Below are 18,726 nucleotides of genomic sequence, written 5' to 3'. Positions count from 1 at the left end.
ATGTACCAGTTGGTGGAGAAGTATATGATACATGGACCGTACGGTCAGGCGAATTTAAAATCTCCCTGTATGAAGGATCGGGTTTGCACGAAGCAAGTTCCAAAGCCATTTGTGCAACGAACTGAGTCAGACGCATATGGTTATACTGTGTGCAGGACAAGAAAAGATGGCAAAACAGTTATGAAGAAGAAGAGTACTCTTGATAATGGGTTTGTAGTTCCGTACAATCGGGTATTGTTGAGTAAATACAAAGCTACCATTAATATAGAGCTATGCAACCAAAACAAGTCAATCAAATACCTGTTCAAATAGGTCAACAAGGGCCATGATCGAGTTACGCCGATATTTTATGAAACACGCAATACAGATGGCGGCGCTGAGATTCGTGACGAGATAAAGATGTACTACGACTGTAAATATCTTTCGGCATGTGAGGCAATGTGGATGCTGTTTAATTTTGATATTCATTACAGAGATCATATGTAATTAGGCTAAGCTTTCATCTCCCTGATCATCAGCCGCTTGTCTTCAATGAAAACCAGTCATTACAAAGTATTCTGCATACGCCATCTGCCAATCAAACGATGTTCTTAGCGTGGTTTGAGGCGAACAAGAATTGTCCACATGCCACGGACTTGAGGTACGAGGATTTCCCATAACAGTTTGTGTATAAGGAGGGTTCTCGCACTTCGTCGCCAAGAAAAAGAGGATTTTCTATTGGTAGGATTGCGAATGTTCCCCCTGGGGAGGGGGAAGACTATTACCTTAGGTTGCTACTTAACATTCAGAGGGGTTGCACGTGTTACGAGGACATCAGAAAAGTTGCTGGCTACGTCTACCATATGTTCATGGATGTGTGCTATGTGTTGGGTTTGTTAGACAACGACAAAGAATACATAGATGCGATAAGAGAAGTGAATGCTTGGGCATCTGAGGATTATATAAGGAGGTTATTTGTGGTTATGCTACTTTCCAATAGCTTAAGCCGGACCGAACATGTTAGGCAAAGTTGGAGGGTATTGTTTACAAACAACAACGATTTCATAATAATCCAGATATGGCACATTATTCAATTAGATTTTAAATATTACTCAATTTTTTAATATTGACTCTTTGAGTTTTGAACTAAATGCACATAATGTATCAAATTTATGTGGTGATTTATCTATATCGGATGAAAGTTTGATGAACTATACTATCACTAAAATAGAGAAAATATTGCAAAGTAATGGTAAAAGTCTACGTAATTACCCGCCCATGCCATTTCCAATCGAATTTGTGCTGGAGGACACAGTAAACATATTGGTCTTAGATGAACTGGATTACGACCGGTTTGAAATGGGCAAAGAACTTCAACAGTGTCTTGCCTCAGTTACAGACCAGCAAAGAAAGGTTTATGATGTAGTCATGGATGCTCTATATCTAATGACCATGGTGGAATGTTCTTTCTATGTGGTCATGGTGGGACAGGAAAGACGTTTCTCTGGAAAATTCTTTCGGATGCAGTCTGTTCCAAGGGAGAGATTGTAGTTAATGTTGCATTCAGTAGTATAGCATCGTTATTGCTCCCCGGTGGAAGAACAGCTCATTCTCGATTTGGACACCCATAAATGTACACGAGACTTCCACCTACAGCATAACGCAACAAAGTCCACATGTGGAGTTGCTGATTAGAGCTAAGCTTATTATATGGGACGAGGCTCCTATGAGCATAGGTATTGTTTTGAAGTGCTTAACAAGACAATTAAGTCAATATTACAGGTAGACAATTGGAGGTAAGGTGGTTGTTCTTGGAGTAGATTTTAGGCAGATTTTACGAGTTGTACTCATAGCATCAAGGTAGGACATAGTACATGTTACGGTAAACTCCTCTCCGTTGTGGCATTTCTGTCGTGTCATGATGTTGAGTAAGAACATGAGATTGCAGTCATGTTCTTCTCCAACTAATGTGGACGAGGTAAGAAAATTTGGTGACAGGATACTGAAGGTTGGTAATGGGGATGTTAGGGAACAAAATGATAGAGAAGCTTCGTTAGAGATTCCCGAGGACATGCTGATTGGTGATTCAGAAGATTCATTCAGAGACCTACTGAACTTCGTTTATCCCAATTTTTTTAGTAACATGTATAATCCAGACTATTTTCAAGGGAGGGCAATTCTTGCAGCAACTAATGAATGCGTCGAGTCTGTGAACGATTACTTTATGTCTCTCCTTCCAGATGAGGAGAAGGTCTACTTGAGCTCATATAGTATGTTAGGGATGAGCAAACAACGGAGGATAATGCAAAAATCTATTCGACTAAATTTCTCAACACAAAAGATGCTCGGGAGTTCCTTCTCATGTATTGAAGTTCAAGGTCGGTGTACCAGTTATGCTAATAAGGAACATCGATCAAGCTAGAGGATTGTGCAACGGGACCAGCCTTCAAATTATTAGAACCGGCATTCACGTTCTAAATTGCAAACTTCTTTTCGGTAAAAATATCGGTGACATGGTATTCATTCCTCGGATGACTTTAATACCATCTAACCCCAGACTGCCAACTAAATTTAAGAGAAGACAATTTTCGTTGATTGTTTCTTTTGCAATGACGATCAATAAAAGCGAAGACCAAACTCTTTCGCATGTTGGTTTGTATCTTCCTAGGCCTGTCTTCAGCCATGATCAACTATATGTTGTAGTGTCCAGAGTTAAGAGCAGAGGTGTCATTAAGATACACATCAAGTCGGATTCGGGTGAACTCACCAATGTTACTAGAAATGTCGTGTACAAGGAAGTATTTCATCGAATTTGAAGGTAGAAATTATTTTCATATTTATCAGTTCTTCATGCATCATGTCTTTTATTTTTTTTAACACCTTATTCTTTGGCAGGTCTATCTTTCCTATATGTTTTCCCCCATGCGATGTTGTTTTCATTCATGTCCTAGGATGCTCGCTGTAAATCTTATTAACTTTAGGATTTATGTTTGTCGATATACTAATATTTAATATTATTCTTATATTGTAACTATCAAGAACCTAATACTCATTACATATTTTTAATATTGTTGGTCGATAACGTTTTGTAGTTAAATTCAATGAGCGTAACAATTGATATCTGTGTAAATTTGTTTTACAGACATGTATTTTCAGTTGAAAATATGCCACCCCGTGCATCGCACGGGTGAATACTAGTTTCCCCTTAAAACAATTGCACATGTTGTTTGTATTGGTTTTGTGTTTATATGCAATTCTACTATTTCAAGTTTAATGATAAATATTTAATGATCTGTAATTAATATAGTTTCAATTGTTTAGGTTGTCATATTTTCATTAAAAACCAAACTCTTTGGTTTCCTTTTTTTTTTTTTTTTTTTTTTGTTGTTCCTGGTATGTGCTATCACATGTTAACAATAAACTATGGTCAAAATCCTAAAATGATTGTGTTTTTCAGAATGATTATTTTTAATTCACTACCAAATAAATGTGAATAAATGTAACGGGAAATGTTTCCACAGAAGCACTTTGCGACCTCACATTATTGTATAGCACTGCTATATTAAATGGGGCTCTTTGAGGAAAACCCCTCATTAGTTTTTAATGGAGAGAGGTCCAAAATATTTTAGTCCATTTGAGAAAAGCCCACATCCATTTTGAGTCATTATGTTTTCCAGCTTTGCCCCCACCCGCCACATCATCATTGGGTCACGCGCTCAGCGAATTTTTTTATTTTTTTTCCCGTTTTTTCCCCTTCTTTTCTGTATCAGTTTCCTTAATCGACTATGAAGCATAGTCGATTAGACTATGAAGCATAGTCGATTAGCCTTATAATCGACTATGCTTCATAGTCGATTAAGGAAAATCTTTAATTTTTAAATTTTTTTTTCTATATCAGGTATATTAATCGACTATAATGAAGCATAGTCGATCAAGAATCTGCTACTAAACATAACAAATAACAATTGCGAAAAAATCAACAATATTTTACAAAAACAAAAAATATACAAATATTATTAATGATTTATACAGTCGGAATCAATAAACAAAAAATTCAAAAAAAATAAAAAAAATGGAGTCGATCAACCTTAATCGACTGCGAGAGCATAGTCGATTAGCTTAATCGACTATGAACATGTACATAGTCGATTAAGGTTTCAGCCTGCGCAAAATTCTCTAGAGGCGCCGTCCTCCGCCTGATCCACCAAAAAACCCTAAATATGCCTCACCATCGTCACCACACCACCGCCACAACACACCATCACCACCTTATTTTGACATTATGACGGTTTTTTCTTACAAATAAATAAATAAAATCACAACTCGCACCAACCAAAGCAGAACCACCACCCATCAAAATCCGATTCCGGCGACAAATCGACAATCTTATCTCTATTAGCCTCCGATGTAGCAATCCTGGCATTCGAATTCAGAATCGCTATCAAAATCATTTATAATGTTTGATGGGTGCTTCCTCTTCTTTCTTTCTCCATCTCCTGGCGGCGGCGACGGCAATGGCGGAAGATTGTCGTAGAAAATAGAGGAAAAAAAAAAAGAAGAAGAGAAAAACAGAGAAAAAGAGAAAAGAGAGAATAAGAGAAACGATGAACCGTGAAAACGGCGGATGAAAAAATAAAAATAAAATTAGGGTTTTGAAAGAGTATAATAGACAATTAAGGGTGGTTTTGAAATTATGAAAATATCACATAGGTGGAATATTAGCAAAAGGGGTTTTCTCTAATTATTTTTGAGAGAGACGTTTCTGTAACTCATTTTTCTAGATGAGGGGTTCTTGCTAACTATCCCATATTAAATTTCTATTCAGGAACATGCATAAATGTTTAGAATTTCATAAATGTATATCCATTTTACAAATAAAATACATATGATTCAAGCAGCAACATGAAGACCCGGATTATTAGATTTTGCTAGATTAAACACATAGATTAATGCACTTTGCTACATTTTTTTTCTTTCGAATTAAATTGCTATGAACCCAAATTTTATTAATTATATATATATGAATGTTATTTTAGTTTTTAAAATTATTTGTGATACCTATAATACTCTTATTATTAATTTATTATATATGTATGTATTACTTGTGGCTATTTGTTAGGTAAAAATGTTATTTAAAGTGAAATCAGTACATCCAATTAAATATATTGGCATGAATCTTTGTTTTGTTTTCTTTTTTTCTTTTTTTTTTCCCCTTTTATTTAACACATAAACAGAATATGAAAGGTTGGAAAATATGTATTCCATTTATTGGAGAAATCAAATTTCAGTAGGATCTACGAAACATAAGAAAATGATTTTTCTTAATAGTCAGTAAAATATTTTTAGTGCCTTGATTTAGTTTCATGGTTTACATCTCAAACCTCTAGAATGTTTTTATTTACTATTGTTTTCATTAATATAAATTTATGTTTTTTCTTTTATCGAAATGTGTAAATTAAATAAACATCTTTAATAATAAAAAAATTATACGAAACTTTTATAACCCGTAAATGAAACTACATTTGATTTATTATGTCTTCTTAATATGTTTTTACGAAAAAATATGGTAAGATGATACTTTCATAAATGATAGGGTTAAATACACTTTGCACCCCTGTACTATAATCCCTGTCGCATTACCCCCGGAACTATCAAATGCGACTGATATGCCTAATTGGCCCAACCCAATGGGCCTACAAATTATTTTCCTACTGGGCCACGAGCCCAATATCGAAGACCACTATCACCGAGGCCCAATCACCTTCAAGTAAGGTTTGGGCCCGACAATCTCAACTAAGCTATAAATAAATGTTTGAACTCATTCCTTAAGGTACGTCCTATTATCTGAGCAATACTACCACAATTGTATTCTCTGGACTATTTTCACTATCCACACGTCTGACTTGAGCGTCGGAGGGGTTTCCGCCGGATCAACCCCGGCCTAGTTCATGTGTTCTGTGATCGCAGATACCTCAGGATCATCAAGTTGTCAAGCTACTGATCCGCTTTGCTCTCCCAGTCCATTTTCTACACTACCCCAGGTGATCTAAACTTTAGCATCATCATTTTGGCGCCGTCTGTGGGAACGATGCAAACCAGATCACGTAGCCAACAAGATCCTCCTGAGGCGTCTGCTCGGAGAGAAAATGACACAGCTAACGACCTCCTACCTCGTGGAGGCTCTGGCTTGCCACTTCCTCCTCCTCGTACTCGGGATCCACCACGAGACATTCCTCGGATGTCCCACTAGATCCTCAACAGGATTCACTTCTTCCCGCCTCTCGATCGCTTCAGACTACCGAGGAGGCCCTTCAACGCTAGCAAGGGTTATAGACTCCCTGGGGGCTTACATCTGCCCCCAAAATATTTCGTTCGCCAAGGGTTATCGACTCCCTGGGGCCTTACATCTGCCCCCAAAATATTTCGTTTGCCAAGGGTTATCGATTCCCTGGGGGCTTACATCTGCCCCCAAAATATTTCGTTCGCCAAGGGTTATCGACTCCCTGGGGGTTTACAGTGCCCCCAAAACATTTCGTTCGCCAAGGGTTATCGACTCACTGGGGCCTACCTCCGCCCTCCCTCTAACGGTTCAGATAACCGATGAGGACCTTCAGCGTATGATCGCATAAACTTCAACAAAATCAACTTCTACTTGCTCCTCTAGCGGTTCAGATAACCGATGAGGACCTTCAACGTATGATTGCAGAAGCTTCAACAAAATCAACTTCTACTTGCTCCTCTAACGGTTCAGATAACGGTTCAGATAACCGATAAGGACCTTCAGCATACGACCGCGAAAGCTTCAACTCGTGTTGTCACTGAAGCAACGACACAACCGTGTGCATCCACCTCAGACCATAGGTCTCGAGCGCCTCATCCTACAGTGGGTGGTTAACCCATCCCAAGGTTGGGCATCACCCTTACCTTTCAACCCCAAGTGGGTTCACATCACATCTCGAGAGACCAGTATAATCTTCCTACTCAAAAATTAGAACATCCCAAGGGGTGAACATCAACCACCCAAAAAAAAAAAAAAAGGGTAAAATCGCACACGCGAGGCCCAAGAACAAGAAGAAGAAAGAAAAATAATAAAGAAAAAAAAAGAAGATGAAAAAAAAAAAGAAGATGAAGATAAAAAAAAGAAGAAGATGAAGAAAAAAGAAACAAGAAAAAAGAAGAAGAAAAAAGAAGATGAAGAAAAAAAAACAAGAAAAAGAAGAAGAAGAAAAAAGAAGAAGATAAAAGAAGAAAAGAAAAAAGAAGAAGAATTAGAAGAAGAAGAAAGAAAGAAGAAAGAAACAGAAGAAGAAAAAGAAAAAGAAAAAAAAAAAAAAAGCAAGAGGCGCACGTGCACAGCAAAAAAAAAAAAAAGGGCGCGTGCACTGCACGCGCGCGTGGTTGCCACGCGCCCAATGGGCAGCGCGCTCATGCACAGAAAAAAAAAAAAAAAATATATATATATATATATATATATTGAGAAGCGCGTGAGAGCACGCGCCTGGGACCTTTTCTGCAGCCCTGCACGCGCGCGCGGCTTCCCATGCACGCGCCCGCGCCTTCCCATGCGTGCGCGCCCCTTTTCAAGGCCCCTTTACTGCTCTCCACCAAATTCCGCGTAGATTTTGACGCACTTCACCAAATCGCGCGAGAATTTCAAATGCGCTCCACCAAATTGCGCAAGCTATCCAGCGCGCCCCACCAATTCGCGTACACTCTCAAACTGATAAATAAAAATTATTATTTCTCCACACCACGCCAACGACTAACGGTACACTATAGCACCGATCTACTCTCGACACGATCCGGTACCCTTTTCGACTTGGCTCCCACATCGACTTGAGAGTGGGGGGCTGGCGGGACAACTTCCACGAGGAGACAACTCGCTCTGTCCTAAAACCTACAGCGAGATAACTCCCAAGAGGAGACAACTCGCTCTGTCCTACAACACACAACGAGACAACTCCCACGAGGAGCCAACTCGCTCGAAACTACAACCCGTGGCGAGACAACTCCCACGAGGAGATAACTCGCTCGGTCATATAACCCGTTGCGAGGCAACTCCCACGAGGAGCCAACTCACTCGGGTCTACGAAACCACAGTGAGACAACTCCCACGAGGAGACCACTCGCTCCATCCTATAACCCGTTGCGAGGCAACTCCCACGAGGAGCCAACTCCATCGGATCTCAAAACCACAGCGAGATAACTCCCACGAGGAGACCACTCGCTCCGTACTACAACCCGCAGCGAGACAACTCCCACGAGGAGCCAACTCGCTCGGTACTACAAACCCGCAGCGAGACAACTCCCACGAGGAGCCAACTCGCTCGGTACCCCAACCCGCAGCGGGACAACTCCCACGAGGAGTCAACTCGCTCGGCACTATAAATCCGTTGCAAGGCAACTCCCACGTGCAGCCACCTCGCTCGATGATAAGACTCGCTGCGGGACAACTCCCACGAGGAGATAACTCGCTCAGAGCGACGTCAATTCGTACGCTCCTCAACCGCGCGTCATCCAATGCTCCTACAACTTCGCTGTAAGACAACTCTCTCGAGGAGACAACTCGCTCGCAATTCACTACACAATCGCAAACTCGAGTTAGCACGATTACAACCTTAGAAACACTTAGAGATATTATGGGAATCTATATAGCCTGGCCAGCTTGATTACTCAAATTTCTCTACTTGTTTTCGACGGGTCCTTCATTAAAACGTGGCCACAGTCCAAACATACTTACAACCTACGAGGTCTAACAAGGGGCACGATCCCCCCATAAAAAAAATCTTGAGAGCTTGATCCCCTCGTCAAGTACATCACGCACAAGGCTATATGTAAACACATACGAGCAACGCGTCGAAACATTGACAATGTCAATAAATAACAACTCCCACGAGGAGATTACTTGATCCGTGCTACTACATTATTGCGAGACAACTCCCACGAAGAGATAACTCGATCAACTCTATTACCCCGCGACGAGACAACTCCCACGAGTAGATAATTCGCTACTACATCGTCGCGGAACAACATCGACGACTCAAGTAACTTTCATCACAATAACTTGGTCGTGCTACGCGTCAACGCGCCATCACGCCCCTCTGACACACGCTCCAACACGTTTTCGCACACCATCAGGCCATATGCCAAAGAGCGACCACTACAATTTTTACTCTCGACACAATCGAGAACCCATTTCAACATGGCTCCCACATCGACTCGAGAGTGGGGGGCTTAATGATATGCCTAATTGGCCCACCCCAATGGGCCTACAAATTATTTACCTACTGGGCCACGAGCCCAATATCGAAGACCATTATCACCGAGGCCCAATCACCTTCAAGTAAGGTTTGGGCCCGACAATCTCAACTAAGCTATAAATAAAGGTTTGAACTCATTCCTTAAGGTACGTCCTATTATCTGAGAAATACTACCACAATTGTATTCTCTGGACTATTTTCACTATCCACACGTCTGACTTGAGCGTCGGAGGGGTTTCCGCCGGATCAACCCCCGGCCTAGTTCATGTGTTCTGTGATCGCAGGTACCTCAGGATCATCAAGTTGTCAAGCTACTGATCTGCTTTGCTCTCCCAGTCCATTTTCTACACTACCCTAGGTAATCTAAACTTTAGCATCATCAGCGACAAAACAATCCCTGCTGTTAGCAACCGTTAGTTCTTCTATCCACCAAGGATGGCGTGGCGCATTACCAATAGCTTTTTTTAAAGACAGTTTTACCCTTTAAATAAATATATGTAGAACAAACGGACAAAACAATTACCCAAAAAAAATGAAATACTTAATTAAAACTTTTGCATAAAATGTATAATATATAAATATTTGAGAATCTTATAGAGCCATAAAAACAATTATTCATGGTCTTTAAATTATAAAAAAATCCATTTTATATGTAATTTATTTTGTCCTTATTATTATAATTTCTCTTTTTCCGCAAAATTATTTATTTTTTGTTCAATCAAATTCTATAATATGTAATTGTAATTAGATCACCCAGAAAAATACTTCACCAGTCACCACCCTATCGTAAGCTTAATAGAGAAATGCAAATTGGAATTTTGAAAAAAAAATAATCATCATAAATAAAATTTGCACCCTATTGTAAGCTTAATAGAAAAATGGGTTTGATAAACGTCCAACTTCTTCGGATGTGTGGTTTAATAAAATTTGTTTTTGGATGATTCTTTAAACCTTATCTTTAATCACGTTTGGGTCTTTGGAGGATTTTAACAATTGTGATGACTCCAGGAAGAGAAACGAAAGATGACTTTTTTTTTTTCATTTGCAATTATGAAGTCACTCATCGGAGATAATTTTGGGCGAAGAACAGAGCTTTGTACAGTTGGTAGAAACTTTAGCAAATGTCAGAAGTTGCAGAAGCTTTTTTTCATTCAGTTGGTCGTAGTGGTAAGGGTATAAATGTAACTGCAGCATGCTATTTAACGGTGTTAAGACAGTAAGAATTGTCTGTTAAAAACATGGGTCATTTTGTCACATTTGATAATTTAGGCGGTAAATGTGACAGTGCTATAGTACATGGGTGTAAAGTGTATTTAACCCTAAATGATATGTAAGTGAGAAAACTCATTGAAATGATGTTATAAAAAACAAGTGGATAAATTCTAATTTTTGAAGGGGTGATTACAAATAAGCCCATCAATGGATACTTATTCATAAAGAGATCCGGACAAAAATTTCATTTACCAATAAGTCCACACATGGTCCAGATTTTTGTAAAGGACTAAAATAACCCTTCATATTTTAATATGCTCCAATTTCATCCTTACTTAATTTAACCTCAATTTGACCCCAAATTTCACAAACTATTCAATTATGACCCAAAACTTTTTTTTTCAGAAAAAAAAAAAAAATTTCAATTTTTTTCCCGCAGGATTCTGGCATTGATTTTTCAATAAAAAAAAATTTCCAGATTTTTTCGCTGGTCTTCGGCGTTGACTTTTTCGATTTTTTTATTTATTTTTTCTTTTCTTTTCTTTCTTTCTGTAACTTTTTTTTTCGTTTAAACAACAATAAATTAACTATATTACTGTTAAACACAGTAAAATTAACTAAAGTACAATTTAGCACAGTAATATTGTTATATTAATCTCTAGCACAGTAATATTAACACAACAAAACTCATTATTATTGTGTAATAGAGTAATATTACTATGTTGACCGTTCAATTAATTCAAACATAATAAAAAGCCAAAAGAATTAATATTACTGTGAGTGACAGTAATATTACTATAACAACAGTAATATTACCGTCAACCACTGTAATATTACAATAATAGACAGTAATATTATTACGTTACTCCGTGAATAACTCAAACAAACAAAAAAATCCAAACAAAATAATAATATTGATGTGGTTGACATCAATATTACTATAACAACAGTAATATTATCATCAACCACAGTAATATTATTGTGTTTACAGTAATATTACAATAACAGACAGTAACATTATTACGTTACTCCGTGAATAACTCCAACAAAACAAAAAACCCAAAAAAATAATAATATTGATGTTGTTGACAATAATATTAGGGCATCTTTGGTTTGCATTATTAGCAGGGATGGGATGAATTGTACTCCCGGGTACAATGTTTGGTTCGGTTGATTTGCCGTCCTTGACTAATGGCCCCACCATTTTAATCAACCAACTGAATTATTAATTATCCACCCAATTTTGACTTGATAGTATATCATTTATACAATCCCACTTCTTGCCCGATGTGAATTGACGAAATTGTCCCTCATTATTTCTTAAATTACGAAAAAAATCGATATATAAACTCACAAAATCAGCTGTTTCCCCTCGCAGATGCAGCCCTAGCCTCCCAGGTGAGAAATCAGATCTTACACCGTCTTTTCAATTTTTAGATTTGTTGTTTGTTTTAGTGTTTAATCCGTTCAATAACTTCTTAAGATGCCCACAAATTGTTTGTACTTTGGCAGATAGAATCGAAGAAGACGACGGGTCCGGCGAGAAACCTCGGTTCGAAGTTTTGACACTTTCCGGTGTCCGTCATTGTGGCAGGTTCCTCTTTGTCTTTGAATTTTAAATCTTTGTTTAATTCCGTTGAGTTTGAAATGAGAAATTTAGGGCTTTGTTTATTGCAAGAACTCCTCACCAACAGAGCCTTACAATACCCAATTGTTTCTTTGTTGTTATTTAAGCTATATATATATATATATATATATATATATATATATATATATATATATATATATATATATATATATATCAGTTGACTCCTTATTTTTCAACCTTGTCAGTAACGTTTCTTATTCGGCATTGAGCATCACAACAAATTTAAGCCACCAACGCAACCATTACCGCTTTAGTTAACTGCCATTACCCACAGTATTTGCTTTGCTATTAATACGAAAAACCAGGTTTGATTTCACACAGGCTGAATATATGCCACCTGTAGACTACAAATGTTTTTTACTTGTTCAACACAAGCTGTTTAATGTAGCTTATTTAAGATGTTTATAAATGTATAATAGAAATTATGCACCTACTAACATAGGTCACCACTGAACGACTATCAGTTATGTTCTTACTCCATACTAAATAAACCGGAGATTGTGCACACAATATGTATCTACTGAATACACGAATAATATGAGGTATTGCTGTCAATGTAGGAAATTGTGGGACTGCGATGGATTTTTCAAAATAGGAAGAAGATGTTGTTGTTTTACATCAACTAATGTTTAATCTTCGGCTGTTTTTCTTGATGTCCGTTCACATATTTAGTAAAAAAAATCGTCGTCAGTTGTCTTGCTCTTTGAATAACACCCAAACTTACAGTTTAATAGGACGAACACCTTCACACCTTGACTATTTGCGTTCGTTAGTTGGGTTGAACGATGTAACATGTCGTGATAATCTTAGAATGAACATACAGTCCTTTTACCGGCTGTGTTATATTTTAGAAAATGTGGGCGGTCTTAAAGCAAATAGAAATGTGTCTATACCAGAGCAAGTCGCAATGTTTCTTCAAATTTTAACCCATCACACAAAAAACGTTGTTGTTCGGAGTCATTTTAACAGATCTGGGTACACGGTAAGCAAACACTTTAACCGTGTTCTACTGGCCTTACTTAAGTTACACGAAATGCTACTGATAACACCAAAACCCGTCGACGAACTTTGTGAAAATGAGCGCTTTTCACATTTCAAGGTAACATAATAAAATATGTTATGTCAATGTTGTCTTACACAACTGTTATTTGTTTAAATAACTACGTTATTACGGTGATTATTTATTAGGGATGTCTCGGTGCACTAGATGGGACGTACATAGGGTGCCGGGTTCCTTATCTTGATAAACCAAGATACATGAATCGCAAGGGTAATGTGTCGATCAATGTTCTAGCTGTTTGCGATGATAACATGAATTTTATATACCTACTTACGGGTTGGGAAGGGTCTGCAGCCGATAGTAGAATACTTCGTGATGCAGTAACCCGAGACAATGGTCTTCGAGTCCCCACGGGTAAGTATTAGTTGGTAGAGTACCAAATAAAGTCAAATAGTTAACATAGTGCCAGTATGTAGGATCCGCACTGTAGTTGATTCCAAGTTTAGTAAATCATTCACCTTTACAGGTAACTACTACTTGGTTGACAACGGTTATACAAACGGGGAAGGTTTTTTGGCACCGTACAAAGGTTGTAGATACCACATCGATGCATATGCAAACGGTCCAACCGCACCTAGAAATTTTAGAGAATTTTTTAACATGAAACATGCCAAGGCAAGAAACATCATCGAGCGGGCTTTTGGGCTTTTGAAGTCACGATGGGCTGTATTACGTAGTCCAGCATATTATCCCATCAAGGATCAAAATAGGATCGTAATGGCGTGTTGTCTCCTACATAATTTTATACGCACGACCAACGACTTTGATCCAGAAGAGGAAACTTTAGACGATTTTTTGAGGAAAAATCCAGGCATTATTAACGGCGAGGATTACATTAATACTGTTGAGACTTCGGAGGAGTGGACGACCTGGCGAGACACAATTGCGATTAAAATGTACAATCAGTGGTTATCGTCTCGATAGTACAAATTAAAAAAAAAAAAACCAATAAATTTCGTACTTTAAATGTATTTCATTGTTTGTATTTACGACTGCAACATGGATACTAATGTGTCTTGCATTTGTAATTCTTTATTGTTCCCATTTGTACGTATTGTGATGTGAACATTATTTATGTAGTTACAATGGCTGGTTTAATTTTCATTTAATTCAGGTAATATGGAAAGTAGTGGTGCTCCGAAAAAATGCAGTTCAAGCAAAAACTGTGTCTCCAACAGCAGGCGCTGTTGGACAGTCCTCGAAGAGCAAACGTTAATTTTAGGTTTGAAAGATATTGTGTCAAGAGGTTGGAAATGCGAAAATGGCTTTAAAACCGGTTATTTAGGTACCCTTGAACAATATATGGTTCAAAAATTTCCCGGAACCGATCTTAAAGCCTCTCCCCACATCCATTCGAAGATACATGTGTGGAAAAAACATTATGGAGCATTAAGCACCATGTTGTCAAGGTCTGGATTTGGTTGGAACGACTCGAACAATACCATTGACGTCGTTGATGACCAAGTGTGGCAAGATTACATTAAGGTATTCTTTTATCATAATAAATTGATATAAATTCTTCGAATTTGGAACTTTTTGATAACTGTTTAAACTTCTTACTGCAGCTGCTCCGTGTTTGCACGTAGACCGATGTTAACGCCCGTTCCATGCGGTACAAATCATGGCCGTTTTACAAGGATTGGTCTCAAATATTTGGTAAGGATCGTGCCACGGGGGAGCATGCTGAAGCATTCACTGAGGCCATTAATGATTTGGTGTCGAACTCCAACAAAGGGAAAGAACACATGTCCAACGATGATGACGAAGTTCCTCAACTGGATCTGTCAAATGCAGACAGTTACTCTCAATACATGTCCTTTAGCCGGGCTGATGAAGCAACCTCCACAAAGAGTAAATCAAAGACTAAAAAGCGATCACGTAGTGACCCCAACGACGGTGGTTACGCTGAGATGGCTTCAAAATTCTTCGAGAAAATGGAGGCACAAATAGCTGAATTAGTGAGTCGCATGGGGTTCGAGAAAGATGTGTCGGCAGCTAGGAAACAAGTTTTTGACGCACTAGCCAACATGAAACACCTTACCTTTGAAGAGAGGCTTAAAGCAACTTCTCGCATTTGCGATAACCCCAAAGATCTTGACATATTCTTTTGCTTGAGTGATGATCACAAGGCAAATATGGTGCAATTGATATTGGACGGACGTTACTAGTAACACATTCACGAAGTCTACTCCTTTTAGATATTCACATTATCGTGTGTTTAATTATAACCTATGAATGAGGTTGTTACATTTCATATTATAATGTGCTTTATTAAACGATGGTATTTCGAGAACAAATTTATATTAGGTTGCTATTAATTTTGTTTAACTATAAATATGTTTTCGTGCCATAATTTACTTACCAATTGCTATTAATTATCTAGTATTGTAAATTGTTGTTACTTGGACAAATGTGAAAAACAACTTAAGTTTTAATAATAATAACTTACTTACTCCAACATCCGTCCTATGTAAGGAGAAGTTCCATAACCTTCGACATTGAACAAAATTACTAATTGCCAAATTACAAATTAAAATAGTGAATACATCAGTAACAAACCAATATATTTTAACAACATTACAAATTACTTTGACCACACATTCTTACATCCGTTCGTTTTCGTTGATACTTCCATATTTAGCATACAAAAATATAATACATAGATATATATATTATAGCCTGAATATACACGCAATATATAACGTGCAGTAGATATTAATTATAGCCTAAACAATGCATAAATCATACAGTAGATTCTAATGCACAAAACGTCCACTACTTAAACTTGGGGGCAGACCTAGAACAAATTAATTGTTTGTTGGGGTTAAGAACTCAACTGTAGTAGGCTTGTTTGAAGCCGTTGAGCTCTTAGGAGTTCCGAAAGGTTTGAATTTCCTCATGCTTCCCGTTTTAGACCGTAAAATAGAGCTTCCCCGAAGATCGTCGAAACTGTCGAAGTAGTGGGAGATTGTCGTGCTAACCTCGGTGTCTCTTGATCCTTCTGAATCAGAGACATAGTTAAGATGGTTGAGCATATCGAAATCAATGTTTTCAGAAGAACTCGATGAAATATTTATTACGGTATGTGGGTCGTTACTGTTTGCGTGATCAAATTCTCGCTCGGCAAGCATCTCAAAAGCCTGAGCGTTCAGTCCTAGACGATCCGCATGTATAGCATGGTTTGGAAAACCAGATCCTTCACCTGTTTCAGGTTGTGCTTCATCGTCATCCGATAGCACCACAATAGATTCTTCAGCCTCATTGGGGTTTTGCACATGCTCTGCTCCGAAAATGCACTTTAATGCATTGTACTTGGGCTCCCCGGCGTGGCGGTAAAAAAACGCAAACTTACTAGTCTGCATATTCGTGAAATACTGAAAGTTATTTAGGTTGAATAACTAACTAACTAAAATGTAAAGATGAAAGACAAAATAAAATGTAGGATTATTTTTAGCTACGCTTATCAAACCCTTCAAAATATGATCCCAAATCTCGGAGGATGCTGAAATGATGCTGGTTGTAGAATTGTAGCGAACACCTTCTTGAGCTAGAATCCAGTGAAAGGTGGTGAACCTTTTGTGCAGCAACGTCATCTTTTTCATCAAGTGCTTGTAAGAGAAGAACAAGTTGAATTTAGTTTGAATACCTTCTTGACAACTAAATAGGGCAAGTGTATTTTTCTCGTCACGTTTGAAACAACCCCGTAACGATTCCATGCACAATAGATCAACGAAATAATCATCGATCTTCTCACTCCAGTCCAACTCGTACAAAAAATCTTCGCGCCTAAAAATGGGCTTCTTCTTTGGGGCCATGGTTTTCTACTGTATTACGGAATTGGTGTTATTTGCTGCAACCACACTTCACATTGGCTCCTACTCAATCCACATTTATACAAATAAAGGAACCCTACCTAATGAAAATAAATAAACAATAATTAATGATTGTAGGTATCGGTTATATTTCTTGTTCAATTAATGGCTGACAAGAATGTTGGCAGGAAATATAGTGCACCCACTCTGACAAAATATAAAAAAAACATGTCAACTACATATACAACCGGCCGTAATATTATTAAAGGAACCGTGAAACCGTGTTCAACAAATGTTAAGCATTCATGAAACCGTGTTCAACAAATGAAATAATAAACATAACAAATTAAAGGACCTGGAAAATGTAATAACGTAATCCTAGGCAACCTTCATGAATGTGTGCAAGCATACATCAATATTTCTTACAAAAGTATTGAATGCTGTTCACATCTACCACCATTCGTATGGTTCAAGAAACAATGATGAGAGGCATTAAGTGTGATACATTTGACAGAAGTAGCCGTCCAAGTGTTAATGGCTGCAATGAAGCGGTCCATTTAATGCGTACTAGTTGGTGAGTAGGTTGACCAATTGGAGCACCATTTAATGAGGAAATAAATTCGAAATTTGTTGGTGAAAATAAATAAGGGTGTGACCTAGATTCTTCATATTCTGCAGCAAAGGAAGATCAAAAGGAAAAAAAAAACCGTCCCCATTTCAGAAGCAACTGTTAAGATTTTGTGATTCCATTTTCATTATTTCAATTTCGAAAGTCTGCGTTCTAAATCTTGTTAATACGGTTCAATGTTTTGAAGTTGTGTTTGTTATTCCATTGTTGTAGGTACCATGTCGAGGCCCCGAACAAGGAATCAACGTAGCTTGGAAAGAATCAACAATGCCTGATGGCCGTACGAGTACGACGAATGTATGATCAACGCGGCTGCAACATTTGCTTTGGACGTTGAAACATTGGAGGACCCCGAGGTGTATGAAGAATGTTTGTTCGAAGTCTACATCACTATGTGCTTCCAATTCTAACGTAACTTCGACGACGTTGCTACGAAGAGTAGGATGAACAGGCTTAGGAACCGGTACTTTGCCTTCAAAGATTACATTGCACAGGACGGAGTAACCTACGATGTTCGAACGGGGTCGTTGACGGTGGACATAAGCATGTGGCCACTGGATCGAAAGGTAATACGAAACGTTATTCGTTTTTTTAACTGTTCTCGTATCGTATGTCGTTTTTTTTTTAAATGATTTGAATGCATGCAACTCGTATTTACAAAATAAATGCTCACAAATAAAACATGAACATTATGACATTCCTTCATTCTTAAGTTTTTGAAGAATTATTATGAATGTTGTAATTACCGTTTTTTGGTAGATGAAAGTGTATGTGGACTTATCATATCTTTTCGAATTTTGCATATGGAATGTTGTGTTTCATGACAGTCCTTCGTTGTACTGTTCTTCAATTTGTAAAAATCTTAATTTGTGAATTTTAATATTTTTTAAAAGTACTCGATCGTATTATTCGATGGTATTGATGTGTAGGAGACAGAGGAAGAGAGGACCTTTAGAATCAACCGGTTTCCATTATACGAAGATTGCCACTTCGTGTTTGACGTGAAACAGGCCCCGGAAGTCAACTTTCGCGGGCTCGTGGGATATGAACCAGAACTGCCACTCGTCATCGGTAATGACGTGGCTGATGACGGAGTTGTTGCTCCTCAGCCAAATCCACCCCAAGTT

The 18,726-nt window shown here is 38.0% G+C and overlaps 2 protein-coding genes across 2 annotated transcripts; both read left to right on the top strand.

Moving 5' to 3' along the window:
- Nucleotides 1-1,530, top strand: LOC148768533 (uncharacterized). The gene is made up of 5 exons (XM_088821249.1): nt 1-231; nt 313-401; nt 491-640; nt 725-949; nt 1,182-1,530. The coding sequence occupies exons 1-5, from the start codon at nt 1-3 to the stop codon at nt 1,528-1,530; spliced, it is 1,044 nt and encodes a 347-aa protein (XP_088677375.1).
- Nucleotides 1,531-1,915: 385 nt separating this feature from the next.
- On the top strand, nt 1,916-3,177 carry LOC105967792 (uncharacterized). The gene is made up of 2 exons (XM_012992404.2): nt 1,916-2,249; nt 3,122-3,177. Exons 1-2 carry the CDS (start codon nt 1,916-1,918, stop codon nt 3,175-3,177), a joined length of 390 nt encoding a protein of 129 aa, XP_012847858.2.
- Nucleotides 3,178-18,726: the final 15,549 nt, after the last annotated feature.

This window comes from Erythranthe guttata, chromosome 8 (genome assembly GCF_056151865.1).
Source record: "Erythranthe guttata isolate IM_541 chromosome 8, IM_541, whole genome shotgun sequence".
Classification (NCBI taxonomy): Eukaryota; Viridiplantae; Streptophyta; class Magnoliopsida; order Lamiales; family Phrymaceae; genus Erythranthe; species Erythranthe guttata.
This window is presented reverse-complemented; position numbering and strand designations above follow the sequence as displayed.